At 50.8% G+C, this 19,796-nt stretch overlaps 1 protein-coding gene across 2 annotated transcripts in view; it reads right to left on the bottom strand.

The window, feature by feature from the left end:
* Pde11 (Phosphodiesterase 11) overlaps window positions 1-15,652 on the bottom strand; it is a 675,281-nt gene extending 659,629 nt beyond the window's left edge. For both annotated transcript variants that reach the window (XM_075687737.1, XM_075687742.1), the window contains exon 1: window positions 15,256-15,652. In XM_075687737.1, coding sequence (XP_075543852.1) covers window positions 15,256-15,265 — 10 coding nt within the window. In that variant the 5' untranslated portion in view covers window positions 15,266-15,652. The remainder of the gene's footprint in view (window positions 1-15,255) is intronic.
* Window positions 15,653-19,796: the final 4,144 nt, after the last annotated feature.

Genomic DNA, 19,796 nt, shown 5'->3' with positions numbered 1-19,796 from the left:
CGTCTCAGCGAGCCCTTAACCGCATCTGCCCAGCTCACCTTGTCAGGTAAGTCCGAATCTTGCTGGCCGGCTTGCTTCGGACGCCGAGAGCTCGAACGGCTACGGCTCGGCCCGGGGGTTTTGCTGCGCGCCCGGCTCCGAGACCTGCTCTGCCGGCGGGATGGAGGCCCCGCAACCGAGCGAGACCGGGCCCAGCCTCGAGAGCGGGGCGGGAGGCAGGTGGGAAATGTTCGTCGTAGTTCTGTTGCTGTAGCTCGAGGGCGGCCTCCGCCGCTTCCCTCTGGCGGTCTCCGCGTCGTTTCTTAACAAGATAGGGGGTCTTGAATCGAGCCTTGCAGGCCTTGTCCGCAGTGGGATGCGCTCCCCCACAAAGGTGACACCTTGGCGTGCATGTGTGATTGGGGTCTGGGTTCGAGGCTCCGCAGCCTCTACACACACGGTCTTGGGGGTTCGGGCAGACGTCCATGCGATGTCCGACGCGTCCGCACTGGTGGCACACGTCAATCTGCTTTCTGTACAAGGTACACCTGAGCATAGCACCCCCGTAGTACACCCACGTTGGTACTCGGCCACCATCGAAGGCGATGATGACCGACGTGGTCTTGCTGAGTCTTTTGGCCGCTAAGGCATTCGGGTTCCTCTTGTTGACTATATGGAGGTGAATGTCCTTCGCGTCTTCATCGAGAGGAATGCCTCGGACGACCCCCTTGACTGTATAGTCGGGCGCAGTTTCATATGCCCGTATCTCGAACTGGTGTCCGTCGACCTCAAAGCTGTCGAGTCGGCGGTACCGTTCTGCATTAGGAGAGTGAGGGGTACTCACAACGATGATATTTTGCTGAATATTTGGGCAGACAATGTCCTCCGTGGCGTCTTGTGGAGATACGTTTGCTGCCCTATATAAGGCCGAAGCGAGGCGGACGACCCCGACTTTTGCAACGTTCAAGCCGCCCCGTGGCCTGATAACTACTTTGTGGTGATCACGTGGAAGAGTGGGCATCTTCCCTGCCTTCAGAACTTGCTGCTTGTGAGCGCGCGGGCCTCGCTGCGCCTTGTTCGTGCCTCCAACGCCGGTTTGGGAGGCTGATGCAGTGTTAGGGTTAGCGCGCTTGCCCCAGGGAGAAAGTCGTGCACGCGGGCCAATGGTGCACCATCCTGTTTCCTCGGAAATCTCGGTGGGTGAGATATCAGTTCCTGCAACTTGTATTTCCATGGCGGCTTGAAGAAATGTGACGCGCAGCCGTAACTGCGGCTCACGTATCGGCCGGAGCACTAAGCTTAGCAGTAAGCTTAGCTCGGCGGTGCAGCGGCTCGGCAGAAATGGTCCAATAAAGCGGTGAAAATGCAGTTCCCACCTTGAAGACGAATATCGGTAGAGTCAGGATAACTTGCGGGAGATGATGGTGCAAAATTACAGAGATATTTTGCATAAACACTGCGAAATCATTTACGAAAGACAGAGCCGGCGTGAAGTGCATCCGCTCACTTCGGCTTCTTCGTCGTCCAGCCAGGGTAGCGTACCGTACTGCTGCCGAGAAGTAGCGACGCCTGCCTATCGAAGCTCGACCGATATTACTTATTGGGTAGCGTGGCGTTGTCGGCAGGCTGCAGGCATCCGGTAGATCATGGCGACCAAGCAGGGGCAAGACGATTTGCTAGTGCGAAACTTGCACTGTTTATTCAAAGGTAGTTGAAAGAAAATAAGAAAAACATGAAGTATGAAGTCTCAAGTATGAAGTATCTCAAAGTACATTTCGGAGCCCCTTAAATAGGCTCTCTACAAGTGTGGGCGGGATCTTGCTTCCGCCGATGACACGTGACAGGCACGGAGAGAGGGCCCCTCCTCCTGCAATACCGAGCACGGGGAGGAGAAGTCGATCCTCTTTTTCGACGAATCCGGGGAGAAGGTCGGGTGAATGACCTCTCCGGCGCCGTGGGGTCCGGCCAAGAGAAGGTGAAGGGGATGAGGTAAGCACACACGATGCCACGACCATGAGAGGAGAGGAAGGGGATGATGTCGCCCGTGGGCTCCGGCTCAGGGGGTAGGGTGAATGACCTGTCGCCACGTGGTGTCAGACGCCAACTCTAACATGGGCTACGCGGTGTGAATAAAGTACGAATACAGTGCGTGTTCAAGAGACTATTGCCGCAGTCTAGTTGTCTGGCATAACGCAGCTCCGACATCCTGATCAGTTGAGCCCACAGGACCCAAATACAAAATATCATATCTCCTTGTTCACTGCTTGTATAAGAACTCCCGAGGTAAATCGCTTGGCCTGCGTGCGCGCTCTTTACACATTTCTTCTCTCTGTCTCTCTCCTGTTCTTCTAGCCTTTTTTCAGACTCAGCAAGCCGCGATGGAGCGCTAACTCGGAGCGCGTACCACACAAGCCGACACTGAATCAGTCGTCTATACACGGGATGTACTGAGCGTGTCAAATTCTCAGAGGGAATCCGATATGCGTTTCATATCACTTCGTGAAAGAAAGAAAGAAAGAAAGAAAGAAAGAAAGAAAGAAAGAAAGAAAGAAAGAAAGAAAGAAAGAAAGAAAGAAAGAAAGAAAGAAAGAAAGGAAGAAATGACGGCGCACAGGTGGGGCCCCCGAGGAAGGACATCCGTTGATGTGACCGATGCGACCGTACCCTGCATGTCGAAGCTCCTGCAAGCGGCCGGATTCGCCGTGCTGCGTGCGCGCCTTGCCGCCGGAGGATATTCAAGCGGCGTTTGACGCGGCTGCACGGAAGAACGCGCTGCCAGACGGCCGAGGTCGGTGCGGATTGCATACCGACACGCGTACACGAGGACGGCATCGGCGGCGGCGCCATAGAGCTGACGAGAAACCGGCTGTATAAGCTGTGAATCGGCGATACGCGGAAAGTCTGGAGGCGCAACAGGAGCTGTACCGCACAGAAACTATACTGTACAGCATAACACAGAAAGTGTACGTCTGCGTTAACCATTAATTAATTAGCGAAGAGTTTGACTATTGTGGAGCGGCGTAAGAGATCGAATGTGCAATTATACGGTGTTAACGATGCAAATAACTATACCTTCGTGAACGTTTCCTTATGCGTCCCCGTGAAAAAAAAGAGTAACAGCATTGGAAAGGAAAGCCTCTGAAAGTGCAACACAACAGCGATTTTTACAACCAAGTTTTGTTACTCGAAACAGTCGAAAATTATTAGAAAAGAAAATCCGTGCGCGCACTTAAAACAATGTGCTATCAACACTCACGGTGCGGCATTATTCCATTCGGCGAAGCACCGATCAACGGGCGCCAAAAAGGACGCCCCGACAGCTTTTTGTAGGAACCCCTGTGTATTCTCTGCCCCTCGCGTGCATTAAGAAGCTTACTAAGAAGGCGGGGGTGCGAATACTCCGAAGTATGTGGTGTCTGTGCAATGCTGTGTCCACGAAGTGTTGACAGTGTATGTGGTGCCTCTGTGCAAGCCCGTGTCTACGAATGTGTATGTGTTGTAAGATTCGTCGGACGATCTCGCCGCTGCCACCATTTGTTAAAGTTGTCGGAAGATCTACGAGCTATAGGCCGATCTCACCACTGCCATTCAGATGTAAGATTTGGCAGTCGTAGCTGTAGGAAGGAGCTTGACTCTTCGTCGGGACTTAGGAGAGCAGGATTTATTTAAATGTTATTTACAGTTGAACATGAGAGACATCGCCAGTCTAGCGTGACTCCCAAATGGGGCCCGCAAGACGAGCATACAGCTCACGAGTACATTTCGAGCACGACAACGAGCACACACTAGCAGCCGACAATCGCTTCTTATATGCACTCCCCTCGACGTCATAGTTCGACGTCATTGTAGATGACCCGCCCTTTTGGAGGAGGCGGGCTCTCGACTTGGAGGAGGATGAGGGCTCACACACACGCACACACACACATATTCACGGTTCGAAATCGACACCAAACGAATTTCGTAGAACTCGGAGCCGTTCCGGGTAGCCCGCCCGGGTAGCACATTGTCTTGCGTCTTGGTCGGCGCGTGGGAAGGAGCCTTCGTCGGCTTTCCCGCGGCAACTCCCTCACCCGTAGCAGATCAGGTGCGCGTTGTCGTGTTGCGCACAAAGCCTGCTTCGTCGAACTCCTTCAGTCACAACGGCGACGAGGCTAGAGCGTAACGGTGGCGGTTTCAGCACAAAGCCTGCTTCGTCAAACGCATCCTAGCTGAAGCGACGGAGAGTGGAGGATGTGCGCTTTGTTCCCGACACAAAGTCGACTTAGTCACGCCGTGACTAGAGGTTGGCGGCGGCGTTCCAAGATGAGGTTGCCACCGCTGGCGTAAATGGCTGGCAAACTTGCACTGCAGCTGGCCGTTCTTAACAGTGTGCCGACAGCGCCGTATGGCCAGCTGCCGTAGTTTCTTCCGGCAGCCTCTCACCACCACCCTAACGCCCAGTAGCACCGGACAGGGGGCCGGAATGAAATAAATGTGTGTCTCTCTCTCTCTCTCTCTCTCCCATGTTTATGAACGGACAATGCAGGCCCGGTTCAGACTCAAGGGTGTGCGTGTGTGGTGCCATACGAGTGCGCAAACTCTCTCAGCAGGGGGGAAGCACCCGTTCCCTCGCCCCTAATTAAAAGGTGCGTGCCCAAGACCTTGCGAGGAGCCAGTATACAATTGGGTGCACTTCATTGGATCGTCACCAATATCTGCCGTCCTCCCACCCAGGCCAAGGGAAAGGAGAGATTATTTAGGTACAGGTTTTAGACCGAGCAATGCAGTCTAGAGTCTGGAAGCTAGAAGCTGAGCCTGCAATCTGCTGAGAAGCGTCAAGGAGCTAGCGCCGTCCAGTATCGCCTGGGCCGCCTATCTGAGTCTGAACTGTGAGTTACTAGTTGGCGTAAGAGACGACAAACCAACGTCTGCAACGAAGCTCACTGTGGTTCCCCTCAAGTTAGCTGAACCTGCTCGAGGGAAGACGTCAGACCTAGACTCCCAGGAAACCCAGCCCAGCAATCGCATCCACCGCAACGAGATCGGCTTGCCAGCGTTCTTCGGGAAAGCTCTGCCGTCGACTCCACGCTTGATGGACTTGCTGCTGCTGCCCGGCCATGCGTATGCAACCATTTGTGTTCCTTTGAACTCAGTCTAGTGGACAACCGTTAAGTGTATCCTTGTGTAGCGTTAATTTTTATCCACTGTTAATTGCTCATTGCATTTCTTTTGTATTCATCATTGATATAGATTAAGTGCATGTGTGTTAGCGAGTGTTTTTGTGTTTCTTTTAATCTTTGTGTCATTGTCAGTCGACAAACAGTTTTGCTTCTCTCTTTCTCCCGACTCTGACTCTTTCGCTGTGTTCGCTTGAGTACGGAACGGCCAACCGGCTTGTATACCCCGTCGACAACTTCGCGCCGACGGTGAACAGGTGACAAGCCGTGGCAAACACAAACACAGCGCACGCACATACGCTAGCTCGAGGATTTGTATCCACAATAACTACAAGCAAGCGAATATTTTATACCATAGTAAGGACGATGCAGACGCTCCATATATGCGCGATGACTGACGGTCACCGAAAGCTACCATAGGCAACAATGTCTGAAACCTGACCATGCGTATCGTCCAGGTATACAACAGATCTCTTTGATGGACACCGGAGCGATAAGCGTGGCCAGGCTGCTATTCCAGGTGGAAGGTGACACGTAGATGGCGTACACGTGCAGCACATACACCGTTCGGTTGTCTCGCTCTCGGCAGAGCTCGAGCGAATAAACAAGCAAGTGCTACGTGAACTTTTCATCCCGCGAGGAGGATACATCTGGCAAACAACGCGCGGCTAATTTTTTCTCCTTTCTGGCTTGTGCGAGGCTGCGCGGTGTGTCGCAGTCGCCAGGTGTGAAACGGTTTGCAGATACTTTAGCTCAATTTGTGAAGCAGTTACATGATGTAGGCTTATACAAGAACGGCGGGGAACCCCTGTGTAGTCATTGGCAGTACCAATAATCACGGAAAGCGAATGCTCTTGACCGCGCAAACACGCGACGTGCATCATTAGTCGCGGCGTGTGGCTGTGAACTATTTAGGCTGCAACGGTTCCCACTCGACGAAGAGCAGTGGCGTCTGTGGATTGTTAGAGTGAACTGGAAATAACTTTTCCCCATATAATTGCTTGAGCGCGGGAATTCAAACATAATACTGCTCACGTTCGGCAAACTCAATGCAATCCCGAAACACCTAAGGTCCAATCGTGAGCATACTTGCGTCGGCCACCGGCATCGTTCTCACGAACTTCCAAGTTTACCATGCTAGGTCTACTTTGGGCCTCCTGTATGAGGCCGATATAGCGTGTAGCCTAAACACAGTGGCAACGGCAATCGGTAAACCCACCTGATGTATTAGCTTTGTGCTTTAGCACCACCCTGCAAAGCAATAACAGGGGATGAGCAGCACATAAAAAATAAAAAAAGATAGAGGCGATGGCTTATTGTGTGAATACGATTTTCCGCAAAACAGGTCTATGCATCGGAGAGGACGCGGGCCGAACAGACGTAACAGAAATATCGATTTTCATCGCCCTATGGCTTGCACCGGCATGCTGTAATTACTAACCAACACTATTTTATTCCGGGGCAAAAACTGCATCTAACAAACGAACTGCTCGCGCACTGTATCTATAAAAATAACATTTCGAACACCTGTCGAAGTAAACAGCAAAACGGCATCCACACTGTTACAATCGCCTCGCATTTTTCTTTTTGCTGCCAAACCACAGCCCCGGCGAACTACAGGGAGAATGTTGCAATAAGGGCACATACCCGAAACTAATGTTTATAAATAGGCGGCTGCTCCCCGAGGCCGGTTGTAGGTTCAAACACACGCGCACGTTTCGCACTGGGTGCTCCGTCCGCCTCACCGGCAGCAGAAATTCCGGCCACGTAGAAACTGTGTTTCCATGTGATAATTTTTGCGGCAGCTGGTCAGTATGTCGATGCATGATCTATTATTATACGGGAAGGCATTACACAGAGGCAAAAATGAAAGCTTCACGATTCTAACCATCCCTGTCATTATAGTCAAAGCAGCCACCAGTGGTTTAAGTTTTCTGTACGAGAAAGAGGTGACTTAAGGTCCGTGCGACTAAGAGCCGCTCCGAACTTCTGGAGTCACCCCGCCTTCGAATTGGGCATTTTCCATGAACTCAGATGCAAGCAGCCCACTATGTATGGCAAATTGGATGGACATTTAGCCCATGGCTATTACTCCACCTAATTAGTGAGGCACAGTCACTGCGGGACTTCGTTTCAAGAGAAGAGTCAGCGATAGGGTGCTCTTGAGGACCGCATGCTTCGGTAAGCGCTATACTACAGCGAGACTGCCTGCCTAACGACAAAGCCGCTGGACCGATTACAGTACTAAAGATGTCTATATACACGACGATGGAACCCCAGCGTGCGGCATGTCCATGCTCGTTATCTCCTTTCCTTTCCTCTTCCTAATCAGCAGTATACATAATGACAATTCCACGAGCGGTGGCACTAAAAGCTTCGTAGAGGAGTATGAAGCACTATGCTGTGTCAGGTAATTGGCAGCACGCAGCTTGCAGCGTGAATTATACACTGTAAACGAAAATAAACCTACCTGGGATTTTTTAACAGGTGATGTGCCCTAAAACCTCCCCATCCTTGAATATTTACACCGATGTATGGGAGCAATGCAGCGGCATTCCCTCGGTTCACTCCGTTTAAGGATTTAGACGACATGACGCGATTTTACTCGCTTCAAGACCTTGTACCCCTGTGAAAACTCCGCACATGGAGTTTTAAAAAGCTCCCCCCAACCTCTCCCCGAAACAGATTCGTCACGCGGCGCTTCCCGTGAGGCTGTGCGCCGCGCCAGCGACCGGCCGCGTTCGGCGGAGTCGGCAATGCTCAAGGCGGACGGTTTGTTTACATCTGTGAAGTGGCGTTCCGTAACAGCTTTCGGTCAATTTGTTTCCCGTATTTCCTCCCGGAAAGTGTTATAGGCGTACCTGATGCTCACTGTATCTCAGCTTCAAGTACGTTAGCTGTGATCGCTTCGCTGAAAACGATGAATGCAAGAGCAACGTTTTCAAGTGCGGAAAAAGACTTACGTATACCTCGAAGCTGTTCACTGACTTGCGATTTCAGCTCATGTTTCTGACTGTGTTTTCGTGCTGCGTGACCGTAGCTTGTGTTCTTCAGTAAGTGAAATGATACTTTAATGTCCTTGTGAGTACATGCTGACAACGTGCGGTGTAATGTTTGAAAAGACCGCGTGGCAATAGCAACACAGCCAGTGTTCGAGCGACGACGTCTGTGCTAGTCGCACATGAGTGGCATATTCCAAGTTTGTTGCGGTGCTGTAACGCTAGTGAGAAAGACCGGAGTGCAAGCAACTGTTTTTATATATCTGTGTGCTGTTAAGAACGGCCCAGCTGAGGTGCAAGTGTTGCCAGCCAGTTGCGATAACGGGCGTCAACGTTTCCTAGAGTGCCGCCACAAACCTCTAGCCACGGCGTCACTAAATCTCCATTGTGACTGAATGCGTTCGGCGGGCCAACTATTGTTACCGAACCCACCAACGCGGACCTGATCTGCCGCGAGCGGGGGAGTTGCCGCGGGAACGTCGTCGGGGCCCCCTTCCCACGCGCCGACCAAGACGCAGGACAATGGCTACCCGGGCACGCTGCGAGTCCGCTCGTTTCCGTCCCCTTGGAATCAAGGGGAGGACCGAGTGTTTATAAACCGCTGTTGTGCGACTGCTCAGCAGACTCTCTCAAGCAGTCATGTTAGACTGACACTCTCTCAAGCAGTCATGTTAGGCTGATGTACTTTTCTAAGCAGTCATGCTAGACTGATGTAGATACTGTATAAATAAACCCATATTCCTCGTTGTCGATGAGAAGCAGTCCTTCCCTTCATCAACGTCCTCAGCGTGGATAAGTTGGACGGCGGCATGGGCCAGCTACTTTCTAATTCATGCCCGGCTCCAATCTTGACAACGGATCATGAGCGATGGGATTGAGCCCCCAATCATAACAGTACGGATATGCTCGTCCAAGAAAAACGGTAGGACATGAATATGCGTACTGTAAATAAATCTTCTTACTGAGCGATGTGAATCGAATTGTTATCGCGCACATTTCTTTTGATCACATCGTTGCTTCCGATATTGCATTAACATTGTGCTCTATCCCAGGCACTGATTTATAAGCATGCCTGCTGGCTCCGAGTGTGGGGATTCGTTCGACAGATCAGCGATGTGAATCCTTTTCACAACCGAGAGACATTGCTTGGACGCTGAGCAAGTAGTGCGGCCTAAAAATGTACGACTACACGCACTATACGGCTGCTGCGGGTCGTGCTCACACGTAATAAATTCTTGCTACGCTACTACTATTTGCACAAAGTTAATTTTGCATGAAGCACACGCACATTTTTCTTGCTTACTGTAACTAACGCACTACTTTTTGCCGCGAACGCCGGCAGTGTGCGAAATCGCTTCAACACTCACAGAATGGCATGCTAACTTTGAAAAATTATGCCATTAACTTTGTTGTTACTATTCTGAATTAGCAGTTCTGTACTGATTAAGTTCTTATGTTAATTTTGGAGAGGCAGGTCTCGTACGAGCGATCATGCGAGTCGTATTTCTGAAAACAGCACAGCTCCTCTCTAGGTCGTTTCGAGGCACACAGTATCGTGGCTATATATATATATATATATATATATGTATATTGGTAGCGATGCTACTTGTGTGTCGCGTGTAGGTTGGATGTCTTTTCAAAGTTCTGCATTGGGCGTTTCTCAAATGTTTATGTATGTCATGATTTACGTGCTTTCAATGACTTGGTTCGTTGAATTTGACGCGGTCTTATGTGCATATTTCGAAATTTGACCAGTAGCCTCTGCATATAAAAACATTCACGCAAACTGACGTGATACCTCTTTTTATACTCCCGTTGCACCTCGAAAAGCTCCATCCAGTGCAAAGTCAAAAAATAAAAAAATACAGAAAAAAATACTCCCATGGATCCACGCAAAAATTCCGCTCGCACTGAGTAAAAATTGTATTCCTATCATACGGAGTATAAAAAACTCCCAACCGGGGGGTCGGTAGAGGAGATGCAAATGACTCCCACCTGGGAGTTATTTGCCTGCGGCGCGTGCGCCTCACGTACACTCAACGTATGTGGCGTATAGCGAGACTCTGCGCCGCTCGAGAAAGAAAGAAAGAAAGAAGGAAAGAGAGAAGGAAAGAAAGAAGGAAAGAAAGAAAGCGAAATCAATGAAAAAGTTTCGAGGGTGTCGACGTGGTGTTGCTCCTGCCGTTTCTCCTTCCGCGCGAGTGACCGACAAACGAACGGTACACCGAAGCCGTCCGTGCGGAAGCACGAAACTGGCTGTTCTGAATCGATCGACAGTGCGCTCGACAGCGTTCGAAGTGCGCACTCAGAACGGGCACTGAAAATTTGGACGACCCGGCAGTCAGTGCACGAGTAAACGGCAGTCTCTCTGGCGCGTCCGAGCTGCGCGAACGCTGCAGCATGCAGTTACCAATTTGTGCAGCACGCGCGCGCGGCTCGGAGATATATAGAGCCCTCGAGAATAGGAAAGGAAGGGGGATCGCGTGCGGGGGGAGGGGATGCGCGTCGCGGCTCTCGCGTGTCTCGTCCTGTCACATGTGTCGCGACATTCCTCGAGCGGGGCCCGTGCTTTGCTGCACGCGGTGACGCGAACACATAGATCGATAGCCGGTTGCCGTCCCATTCTCTTATCCGTATTCTATCTTTACAAACAATGCCTGGCCTTTCGTCGTACGCAACGGGAGTGATGTGCCACTGAAAGAAGGCGGAAGGGTTCCGAATGATTTCTGTCAATATACGAGGGGGCTGGCTGGAGCTGTTGCTATACACAGACTTGCGAGGTGCATGTATACACAGATATATGGAGTCGCCACGAGGATGAACACAAGCCACGACACTACATGTATACGTGACTCTCTCGCTTCGTTTGTTGTCTTCCGTATGGCATATGCAGGCATATATATCCGCTTTGCGAACTCCCCGGGTAGAACTTGTAAACTGCAATATGTCCCATAATTCGCTCAAACTTAATTAGTGATTTTTTAATTAGTCGATTATGCAGTTCAGTTTTTTGTGCAAGTAATGTCCCCCTCTTCGAGTAGACCTGCTCATGCACTAGAATTGCGCTATCTGCCAGAGGCAAATATAAAAAAAATTTATGTGTTCACCCAAAGACCCGGTTAGATGCACCAAGTTAGTGAATTCATTCTATGATATGGTGCATGTGTTCTATGATATTGGGCATCTATTCCATGATGCACCAAGTTGGCGCCACCAACATTGAAACAACCTACTTGTGCGCTACACGTATACACACGGCAGCTTTGCGCGCATGGACTTGAGAGGCTATAGTGTGTTACTCACGCATTGTACGACCACGTGAAGAGAGACAAAAGTCCGGACGCGCGCGCATACCAGCCATCGGTTAAATAACTTGGTGGGCCTTGAGAATTGGTTAGATTTATTCGGAAGTTCAAATTACAGAAAAACATGACGGGGTTTTGCGGACCAAAACCAAAATTTGATTATGAGGCACGCCGTAGTGGGGGACTCCGAATAATATGAACCACCTGGGGTTCTTTAACGCGCACCGCGGAATCTAAGTACACGGGAGCTTTCGCATTTCACCCCCATCGAAATCCGGCCGTCGTGGCCGGGATTCGATCCCGCCGACTTCGTACTTAGCACTTCAACACCATGGTCACTAGGCTGCCCCGCGGCGGGTACTTTCTCATTAAATGTGTAGGCATTTCTATGCTTACTCAACGAGAAAAACCGCCCGTTCGTCCCGTAAGACGATCTCTTTCAAGATAGAGCCCGCAGCAGCGAGCGACTTTACCTTTGTGCCACCAGTCACTTCCACGCGAACGAAGCGGCGAGAACAGAGCGCGCTAAGCCATCGGCAGTCGGCACTCACTGTAAAAATCGTAGATCGCTTTCAAGATATGGTCCGCGCGGCTATTCCATAAGCAGCCGCCGCCGAACTACGGTTGAGCACGGCTGATAATGGTTCGACGCGGATGGATAAGGCGCTAAAGAACGATACTGGTTTATAATAATTGGAACGTTATCAGCGTAGCTGGGGCCGCTACCTGCAGTAGTTTGCTTGCGTCATGAATGCACCTTGTGCCGCCGTCCGCAGCAGTTCATGTCGCCGCAGCGCTGTGCTTTGTACTGGTCAGATGAAGTTTCATAACTTTCATAATGAGACCGAGCTGTGAGGAGATGAGCAAGTTGCACAATGCTAACGCATACACAGAGAACTCCCACATAAGTTTATGCGTTATCTTTTCTTTCATCTAACAGAAAAAAAGACGCAGTTTCTCCCGAAAGGCGAAGTATAGAAAGCTATAGCAAAATAGTAGACAGATATACGAAGTAAAGGTAGTAGCTTTATTGGCCGTTTGAACTTGCAAACATTCGCTCACTAACTAAATTAACAAGCATATGTCACGCGCGCACGAACAACCATGAACACATGTCACTCAATGACCGCGGACACACTCTGTCAAAACGGGCGTGAGGAAAGCGCGGCGGCAGCAGCAGCGCGCGAATTGACCTTCGTGCTGTCTCTCGCTTCAACGTGAGCTAAGGCGCGCGAAAACAGCGCACACGAAGCTATCGGCACTCCACGCCCTCTGTCCCCATCGCAGATGACTTTAAAGACGGGGCCCGCGAAACCGCGCGCGGCCGCGCCTACGTATCCGCCACCGAAGTATAACATACAATAGAATAAGCGCCAAAATTGACGACACACAAGAAGGAATACAGACAGGAAGCGCCTTGTCCTGTCTGTATTCCTTCTTGTGTGTCGTCAATTTTGGCGCTTATTCTATTGTAAGTTATGCACCAGCTAGCCCCACAACGTGTTTTACTGAAGTATAACATCACCCCCCCTACTCGGTACCTGGCGCACGCTGGAAGACGGCGCGCTTCCTCCACGCCTTCCTCCCATGCGCGCGCGAGATCGAGCCCCCATCGTCGGCCCACTCGCACGCTTTCACTCGCACATACGGCGCGCGGCCACGATGATATCGCTCTTGGACTTTATACGGAACCTCATGGTAACGCCTATATATACGACGGGAATGCGCCTGAAAAATGCGTATAATTGCTCTCACAATAAGCGTAATAAACAGGACAATGCGAGCGATTTGACTTCCAGCATACATTTTGCAGCACCATGAATCTCGACTTGCCGTGTTGGCTGTTACGCTTTGCCGCAGATTCAATTCCCGGTCGCGGCGGCCACATTCTGGTGCTGGCAGAATGCGAAAACACTCGCACACTGTGAGTTGGGCTTGACGTTAAAGAACTCCGATGTGGTCAAAATCATTTCGTAGTCCACTACGGCAGCCTGCGTGTTGTACGGGGCGTTAAACATGGGACATATCAAACCAAATCGAGTGTAGACGTGCATCTGCAGATAAGTATCAAACTGCGTGAACAATGCACGCTGACACACACACAGTCCGTCCCGTCAGCCACAGTTGTTTTTGTTTTTTTTTTCAGATTTAAGTTATCAAAATAAGTGATATTGTATACGCGTTACAGAACCGAAGCCGTTTACTCCAGGATCTTGCGCCCTCATGTCAAGCCTAAAATGAAACGCCAACCATGCACCCAAAAGCACGAGTGCCAGTCATAAAAAGACGCGCCCGCGAACTTTCGTTGTGGCCCCTGTGCTGCGCATCGCTGATAGATCTTGCACATCTGCCAGATCCCGTTCGTTGAATAAATGACTTACGATAAACCTATATGCTCTGAGTGTGCCAAGTTCAGAGAAGGCATTCCATGCGCCTAAGCAGCGAATCTGGCGGGTGGTGCGCAGCAGTGATTTTTCCGCGCCAAGAGCAAATTAGCGCTGCCCGTGGCTTTTTGTCCATAATGGAATGGAAATTAGGAATCCATACCAATTAGCTCAGCTTTCTGTCGTTCCAAGCTTCTTGCTCGTTTGTTTGCTCGCAAATACTTGAATGTAGTGCGACAGGCTAACGTTTCGCTGCGGACGAAAGGTGGGAGAAAAAAAAAAGCGCACAACATAACGCGCATACGATATACACAACAAACAATCGATGGAAATGTACGGCAGCATAGAGGGGAAACTGAAAAAAGCCCAGCGTGTTGAGCTCGTTACGGATAGCTTTTGGTCTTTTGCGAGGCTGGTCACGCCATATTTGTCGCCGGTTTTATAGTCGAGTCGCGTGTGAAGTCGCCGGTCTAGCAAGAGCGTTTATTGCTTTTCCTCGTCTATAGCTATCCCGCGTTCTTTCGCGAGAACGCCGTTCGCATGCGTGTACGCTTAGCCATTATTGTGTTGCATCATTCCCTCCCGCTGGTAAGCTTCGACAGCGATCTTTATAAGCGCGAAGCATTAGAAAAAGTGGCGTTGACAGTGCCGATGCGATGATTCAGCGGCGAAGGACGGCGGCGCCGCGCCGCGCGAGGCGCCCGGGCATTGCGCGCGTTGAGAAACCGAAACCAGATGGGCGACTGAAGCAGACGATTTGTTTACGCGGCACGTCATCGCGAGCACGAGCGATCCCTGCGCTTGGCGTTGCGTGTGCGTGCGTGTTTCTTTGATTTTCCAAACACACGGACGCACACACATACACAAATACAGGAGACAACGTAAAAGCGGCATCCTCCACAGTACAGAAAGTAGATTCAATAAAAGGGAGAACCCCGTCTATGATACCGCGTGTAGCAGCTGTCCACCACTGTAAGTGCAGAAACAGCTGCGTGATAGTAGACGTCGCACAGCAACAACAGCGAGCGGAACTGGCGCGGATAACATCTAGGCTCGGCGGCAACACAAAAAAACACTGCACGACGCTCGTCTCGCAGCGCCAAGGATTTCCCTTTCGCCGCCGCCGTTCGTACTCTCGCCGCACTGCGTGGCGGTATTTTCCAAACACGCATCGCAACGCAAACGACCATACATGCACGCACGGTTTACGAGCAAAGACGTCAAGCCAATACACCACGATGTCGTCACGGCAGGAAAATGTGGTCAAGCCGGCGGATGTTGCCGTTGCTGGACTGCGCTATCGCAGGCGGGTCGGTCGGCCCGTACCGAGAAGACAGCTGCACGCAGCGACTGATATCAGAGACGTGTGTCCAATCTCGCCGCGTGCAAATGAGCGCCTGCCCGGAGCGGGACATTGCCTTGCGGAACTCACCTGGCAGCATGGCGTGCGATGGAAGAGTCGGTTCCACTCGTTCAGTCGCGGGCTGCCGGTGAGAGGTGAGACGAAGAAGCGCTGATTATCCTACACTTCGACAGTTGTTTCTGGAGGTGCGCCAGGCGAGGAAAGCCAACTGCCCCGATCAGCGAGCTGTGCCGGCGTGTCGAGCCGACAGAAACTGTTCTCAGCGCATACACACGGACAAGTGGCAAGAAGAGTTCACGGCGTTGACTGAGCGTGTTCGGCCCTGGCCAACGCGAGCACTGTCATCTGCGTTTGTCCTTGTCGAGAGGAGCGCGGCACACGCCGGCAAATGGGTCGGGTCGCCGCTGAGTTCACGAAGCGAACTTGCCGGGCTCGCACGGAAGAAGAGCCAAGAGCTGCCGAGAGCGCCCGCGTTCGGACTCGGAGGAATCGACGAGGCGCACTTACGTGGCGCCATCTCTTGTCGAGCGCGGCAGCCAAAACGCTGTCGTCTGCTTCGTCTCGCTTTCGCAGTAGCGCGTTGCCGGTCTTTCAGTGGAAAATCCGAACCGTGGGGCGTCAGCTGCCTATGCAACAGTGACGCGTGTTTGGCAAGATTTGGCAGGAAAAGCGGTCTCATAGGTTCTGGAGCTTAGCGGTAAAGAGTGACGGGAGCAGTGATCGTTGTTGTTCTGAGAATCCTCTCTTAAAGCAGAGGCATCGTCGGGGGAATCACTTTCACGAAACTTGTTGGCTCTCTTCTGGATCAGTATGGAAGGTTCGGATCAATCAGAAGGATGACGCTGCCACTCGTAATGTTCGCGAGCTTCCCAGAAAATATGTGCGTCGGGAAAAGGAACGAGCGGAAGGTGGGCAGCTATTTTTTCGTTTTCGATGCCACGCAATACCTCAAGCGGCTGTCGACCAGGTGCCACCATTTCTCTTCAGCATCAAATGTAAGAGCGCAGGAGAGGATAAGTGGTCTTGTTATTATCATTTCTCGAATGACACCCAGTATTTATCAATGAGTTAGTAGTAAATTGGCAGCAGGCTATCGACAGAACAGATATCTTATAAATCTTCTCTCAACGTAAACTGTCTTAGGACCATTTTTCCCATGCGAACGTGCCAACTTTCTTGAATGATGATAATTTATGGCGCGTTACAGCACCCAGGGCAACGCTTGGCATTAACGTGCTGTCCTGCCAGAGTCCTCCGAGTAAATGTGCTGCCCTCGGAATGTCCGACGTGCACATAAATATCAGCAGGCGGGTGTGTTTACGTTTTGTCCTCTATATTTGGAACGCCGCTGCCGCAACCAGGAAAAATAATGCAGACGAGCGTTCTGAATTGTGCATTTTGTACGTAAGCGTTGAACCAGCTGTATCCGTAAGTCTCAGGTGAGTGGTGCCTCGTGGAGGTGGTATTACGTGTGCTTCGTCGTAAAGAAGGACGTTTATCCCTACGCATACGCCCACCCGCCAAGGGTATCCAAGCACAATCAACATTAACAGCAAACAGTCTCATGGTCTTGCGCAAGTGGGCCACAGTACATTCGAATTGCGATTTCGCACATTGTTCGTTTCGAAAGCATCGGCTGAGTTTCTTGAATAAAGTTATCGTTTCACGGCGACAAACTGGGGCGTTACACAAATTGAACGAGTTTACGGATGCTGTTAAGAATGGCGAGCTGCAATGCAAGATTGCCACCCAGTTACGACCGGGGAACAAGACGCGCATCTCCCCCTCTCCGTCGCTTCAGCTAGGATGCGTTCGATGAAGCGGGCTTTGAGCTGACACCGCCGCCATCCTCTAGCCACAGCGTGACTAAATCGCCGTTGTGACGGAATGAGTTCGGCGGGCGAACTATTGTGCCCAAACTCCCCAGCGCGGACCTGATCTGCTACGCGTGCGCGAGCTGCCGCGGGAAAGCCGTTTTTTGCTGCTTCCCACGCGCCGACGGGGACGCAGGACAACGAGCTACCCAGAATGGCTCCGAGCTACCCGGAACGGCTCCCCTCTGACGTCGGTTCGGGACATTCGCCCGTGTGAGCCTTTGTGTGTGTGGGCTCGAACGTGTGAGCCTTTGTGTGTGTAAACGGTCCTGCGGGGCGGCGGCGAGTTTACAATGAGAAAACGAACGTTCGCGTCACCTTGTATCGCGGGAGGACCGAGTGTTTAAAAACTGCTGTGGTGCGAACGCTGGACACACTTCTCTTGAACAGTCATGTTAGACTGATACACTTCTCTCGTGCAGTCATGTTGGACTGACACTCTTTTTCTCAAGCAGTCATGTTAGACTGATTTAAATACTGTAAATAAACCCATATTCCTCGTTCTCGATGAGAAGCAGTTCTTCCCTTCATCAACGTCCTCAGCGTGGATAAGTTGGACGACGGCATGGGCCAGCTACCTTCGAATTCATGCCGGACTCCAATCTTGACAACGGATCACGAGCGATGGGATTGAGCCCCCAATCCTGACAATGCTAAGTTGCGCTGGCGGTAGCATATGAACAGTACTCCTGATTACAGCGCAAAAGGACAGAGACAAGCAAGAAGGTTCTACGCGAACGCCGAAATTTTCTTCTTCCTGCAAGTCTCTGTGGTTTTACGCTGTGAATCATCAATCTGTTCCAACTCGCCCAGTTTTCCATTTATATTTAGTACTCTAGATAGCATTAAATTATGGACTTAAGGCCCTAAAGCTGCACGGTGCGTTATGAGGAAGGCACAATAGTGTGGGGCTCCGGATTAATCCTGAACACCTGGGGTCCTCCAACACGCATCCAAGCTACTGTGCGGGTATACGAGCGTTCTTGCGTTCCAGGTGTATCGGAATGCGGCCGCACGAAGGTCAACCCGCGACGTCGTGCTCATCAGCGAAATGCCATAGCAGCTATCACGACGGGTGTGTATCCTTATTACGTATCCTTAGTTCCATTTTTATTTTTATCACTGACGAATAATCGCTACCGAGGTCAATACGACCAGCGCATTAAAACATTTCATATTTTGTACGCTGCGATATTATGCAACCACGGTGCTCAGACGATGGTGTCCTTATTTATTAACTTGTTTATTTTCCTGTGCTCGTGCTCGAACTCTGCTGTGACTCTTAGGCTGAGAGAACCACTAACAAAACACTTCTACAGACCCTGTCGGCACTTTAAACCGTACATTCTCCACGTTAACAAAAAACGTAAAAAAAAAGGGGGGGGGGGACGTGGAAATGAGTAGGGCTAAGTGTATCGTTCCCTCTCTTCCTTTTTTTCTTCCTTTCTTTTGTTTCTTTGTTTCTTTCTTTCTTCATTTTTATATTTATTTATTACTTTTTGGGAGTTATTTTAACATAAACCAGTAGCAATGAGCTCATGTTAAGTCTTTTCTAGGTATGTTCAGTAATCCTTTATAAGCAAATGCTTCTACGTACAAAAGAGCTGAGCGAAGATTGCATCTAAGAGTTGAACACGTGCGCGAATAAAGAATGGTCATAAATGGTGCATCGGGTGGCATAGTGCGCGTCGGAAAGGGAGTGGAGGGAGGCGTGGAACAGTCACCGTTGTGAGAGTTGGGGTTGGGCATGTCAAAAGGGGTGGCCCTTGCGATCGTGCGACTGGACAACCGCTCGTGTTCACACTGAGAGTACTTTCTTCCCTCCCTCTCCTTTATTTGTTTTCGTCCCTTAAACCCATTCGTTCGTGTAGGGTAGCAAACCGGACGTGTGTCTGGGTGATCTCCCTACTTTTCCTTCCTTCTTTTCCTCCTCCAACTCCTCCTAAATTGTAGAACCAAAGTTATATGTTTCATTAGATACATTTAGCGTGTCCGCTATTCCGGCAAACGGGGGTGGTTTGGGTGGATTACCGGATGGTCGGGGGCGTAAACGTGAGCGACCGGTGCGGTGCAGCCGCCCGGTGGCGTAGAGCTCAACCAGACAAACACAGTCCTAAAATTACCGCAACCTACTATATTCTGCTTCGCTGGTGGTGCAAATTTTCGGCAGCGACGTAATTGTGAATGCGATTACGCCGCCGTAGAAAATTTACACCAGCAGCTAAGAAGAATATAGTAATTCGCTCTGTGTTTATGTGATTGAGCTCTGCACCACCAGCTGATGCCACCAACCTGGCCGCTCACGCTTACACCCCTGCTCATCCGGCAAACTACCCGTGCTTGCCGGAATACCGGATGCTCTAAAATTCTCTATTATTGCTGCATTCCGCTTCCCCTTTATTTTCAGATTATCTTGGTGGGTGCTTGAGTAAGAATTTTCTTCGTTGATGTTTACACTTAGGTATTTATATTGCTTGACTTTGGTCATGACTTGCAGTTGATACCACATCAGTGCTTCTCTCTTCGTTAAAGATCCCAAGTCCCGTTTTCTCTGTGCTAGAATTAACGCCTAGAATCATCACTGCATGGTTACACATATTCGCAAGTCCCTGTATCCCTCGCATTGTCCGCTAGTGCCACTATGTCGTCCGCATATATCAGCCCACCAGTGGCCTAGCCAGAAATTTCGTACGGGGGGGGGGGGGGGCGGCTCACAATGCAGCTCCGCCTCCTCCT

Source organism: Dermacentor variabilis, chromosome 1, assembly GCF_050947875.1.
Source record: "Dermacentor variabilis isolate Ectoservices chromosome 1, ASM5094787v1, whole genome shotgun sequence".
NCBI lineage: Eukaryota > Metazoa > Arthropoda > Arachnida > Ixodida > Ixodidae > Dermacentor > Dermacentor variabilis.
This window is presented reverse-complemented; position numbering and strand designations above follow the sequence as displayed.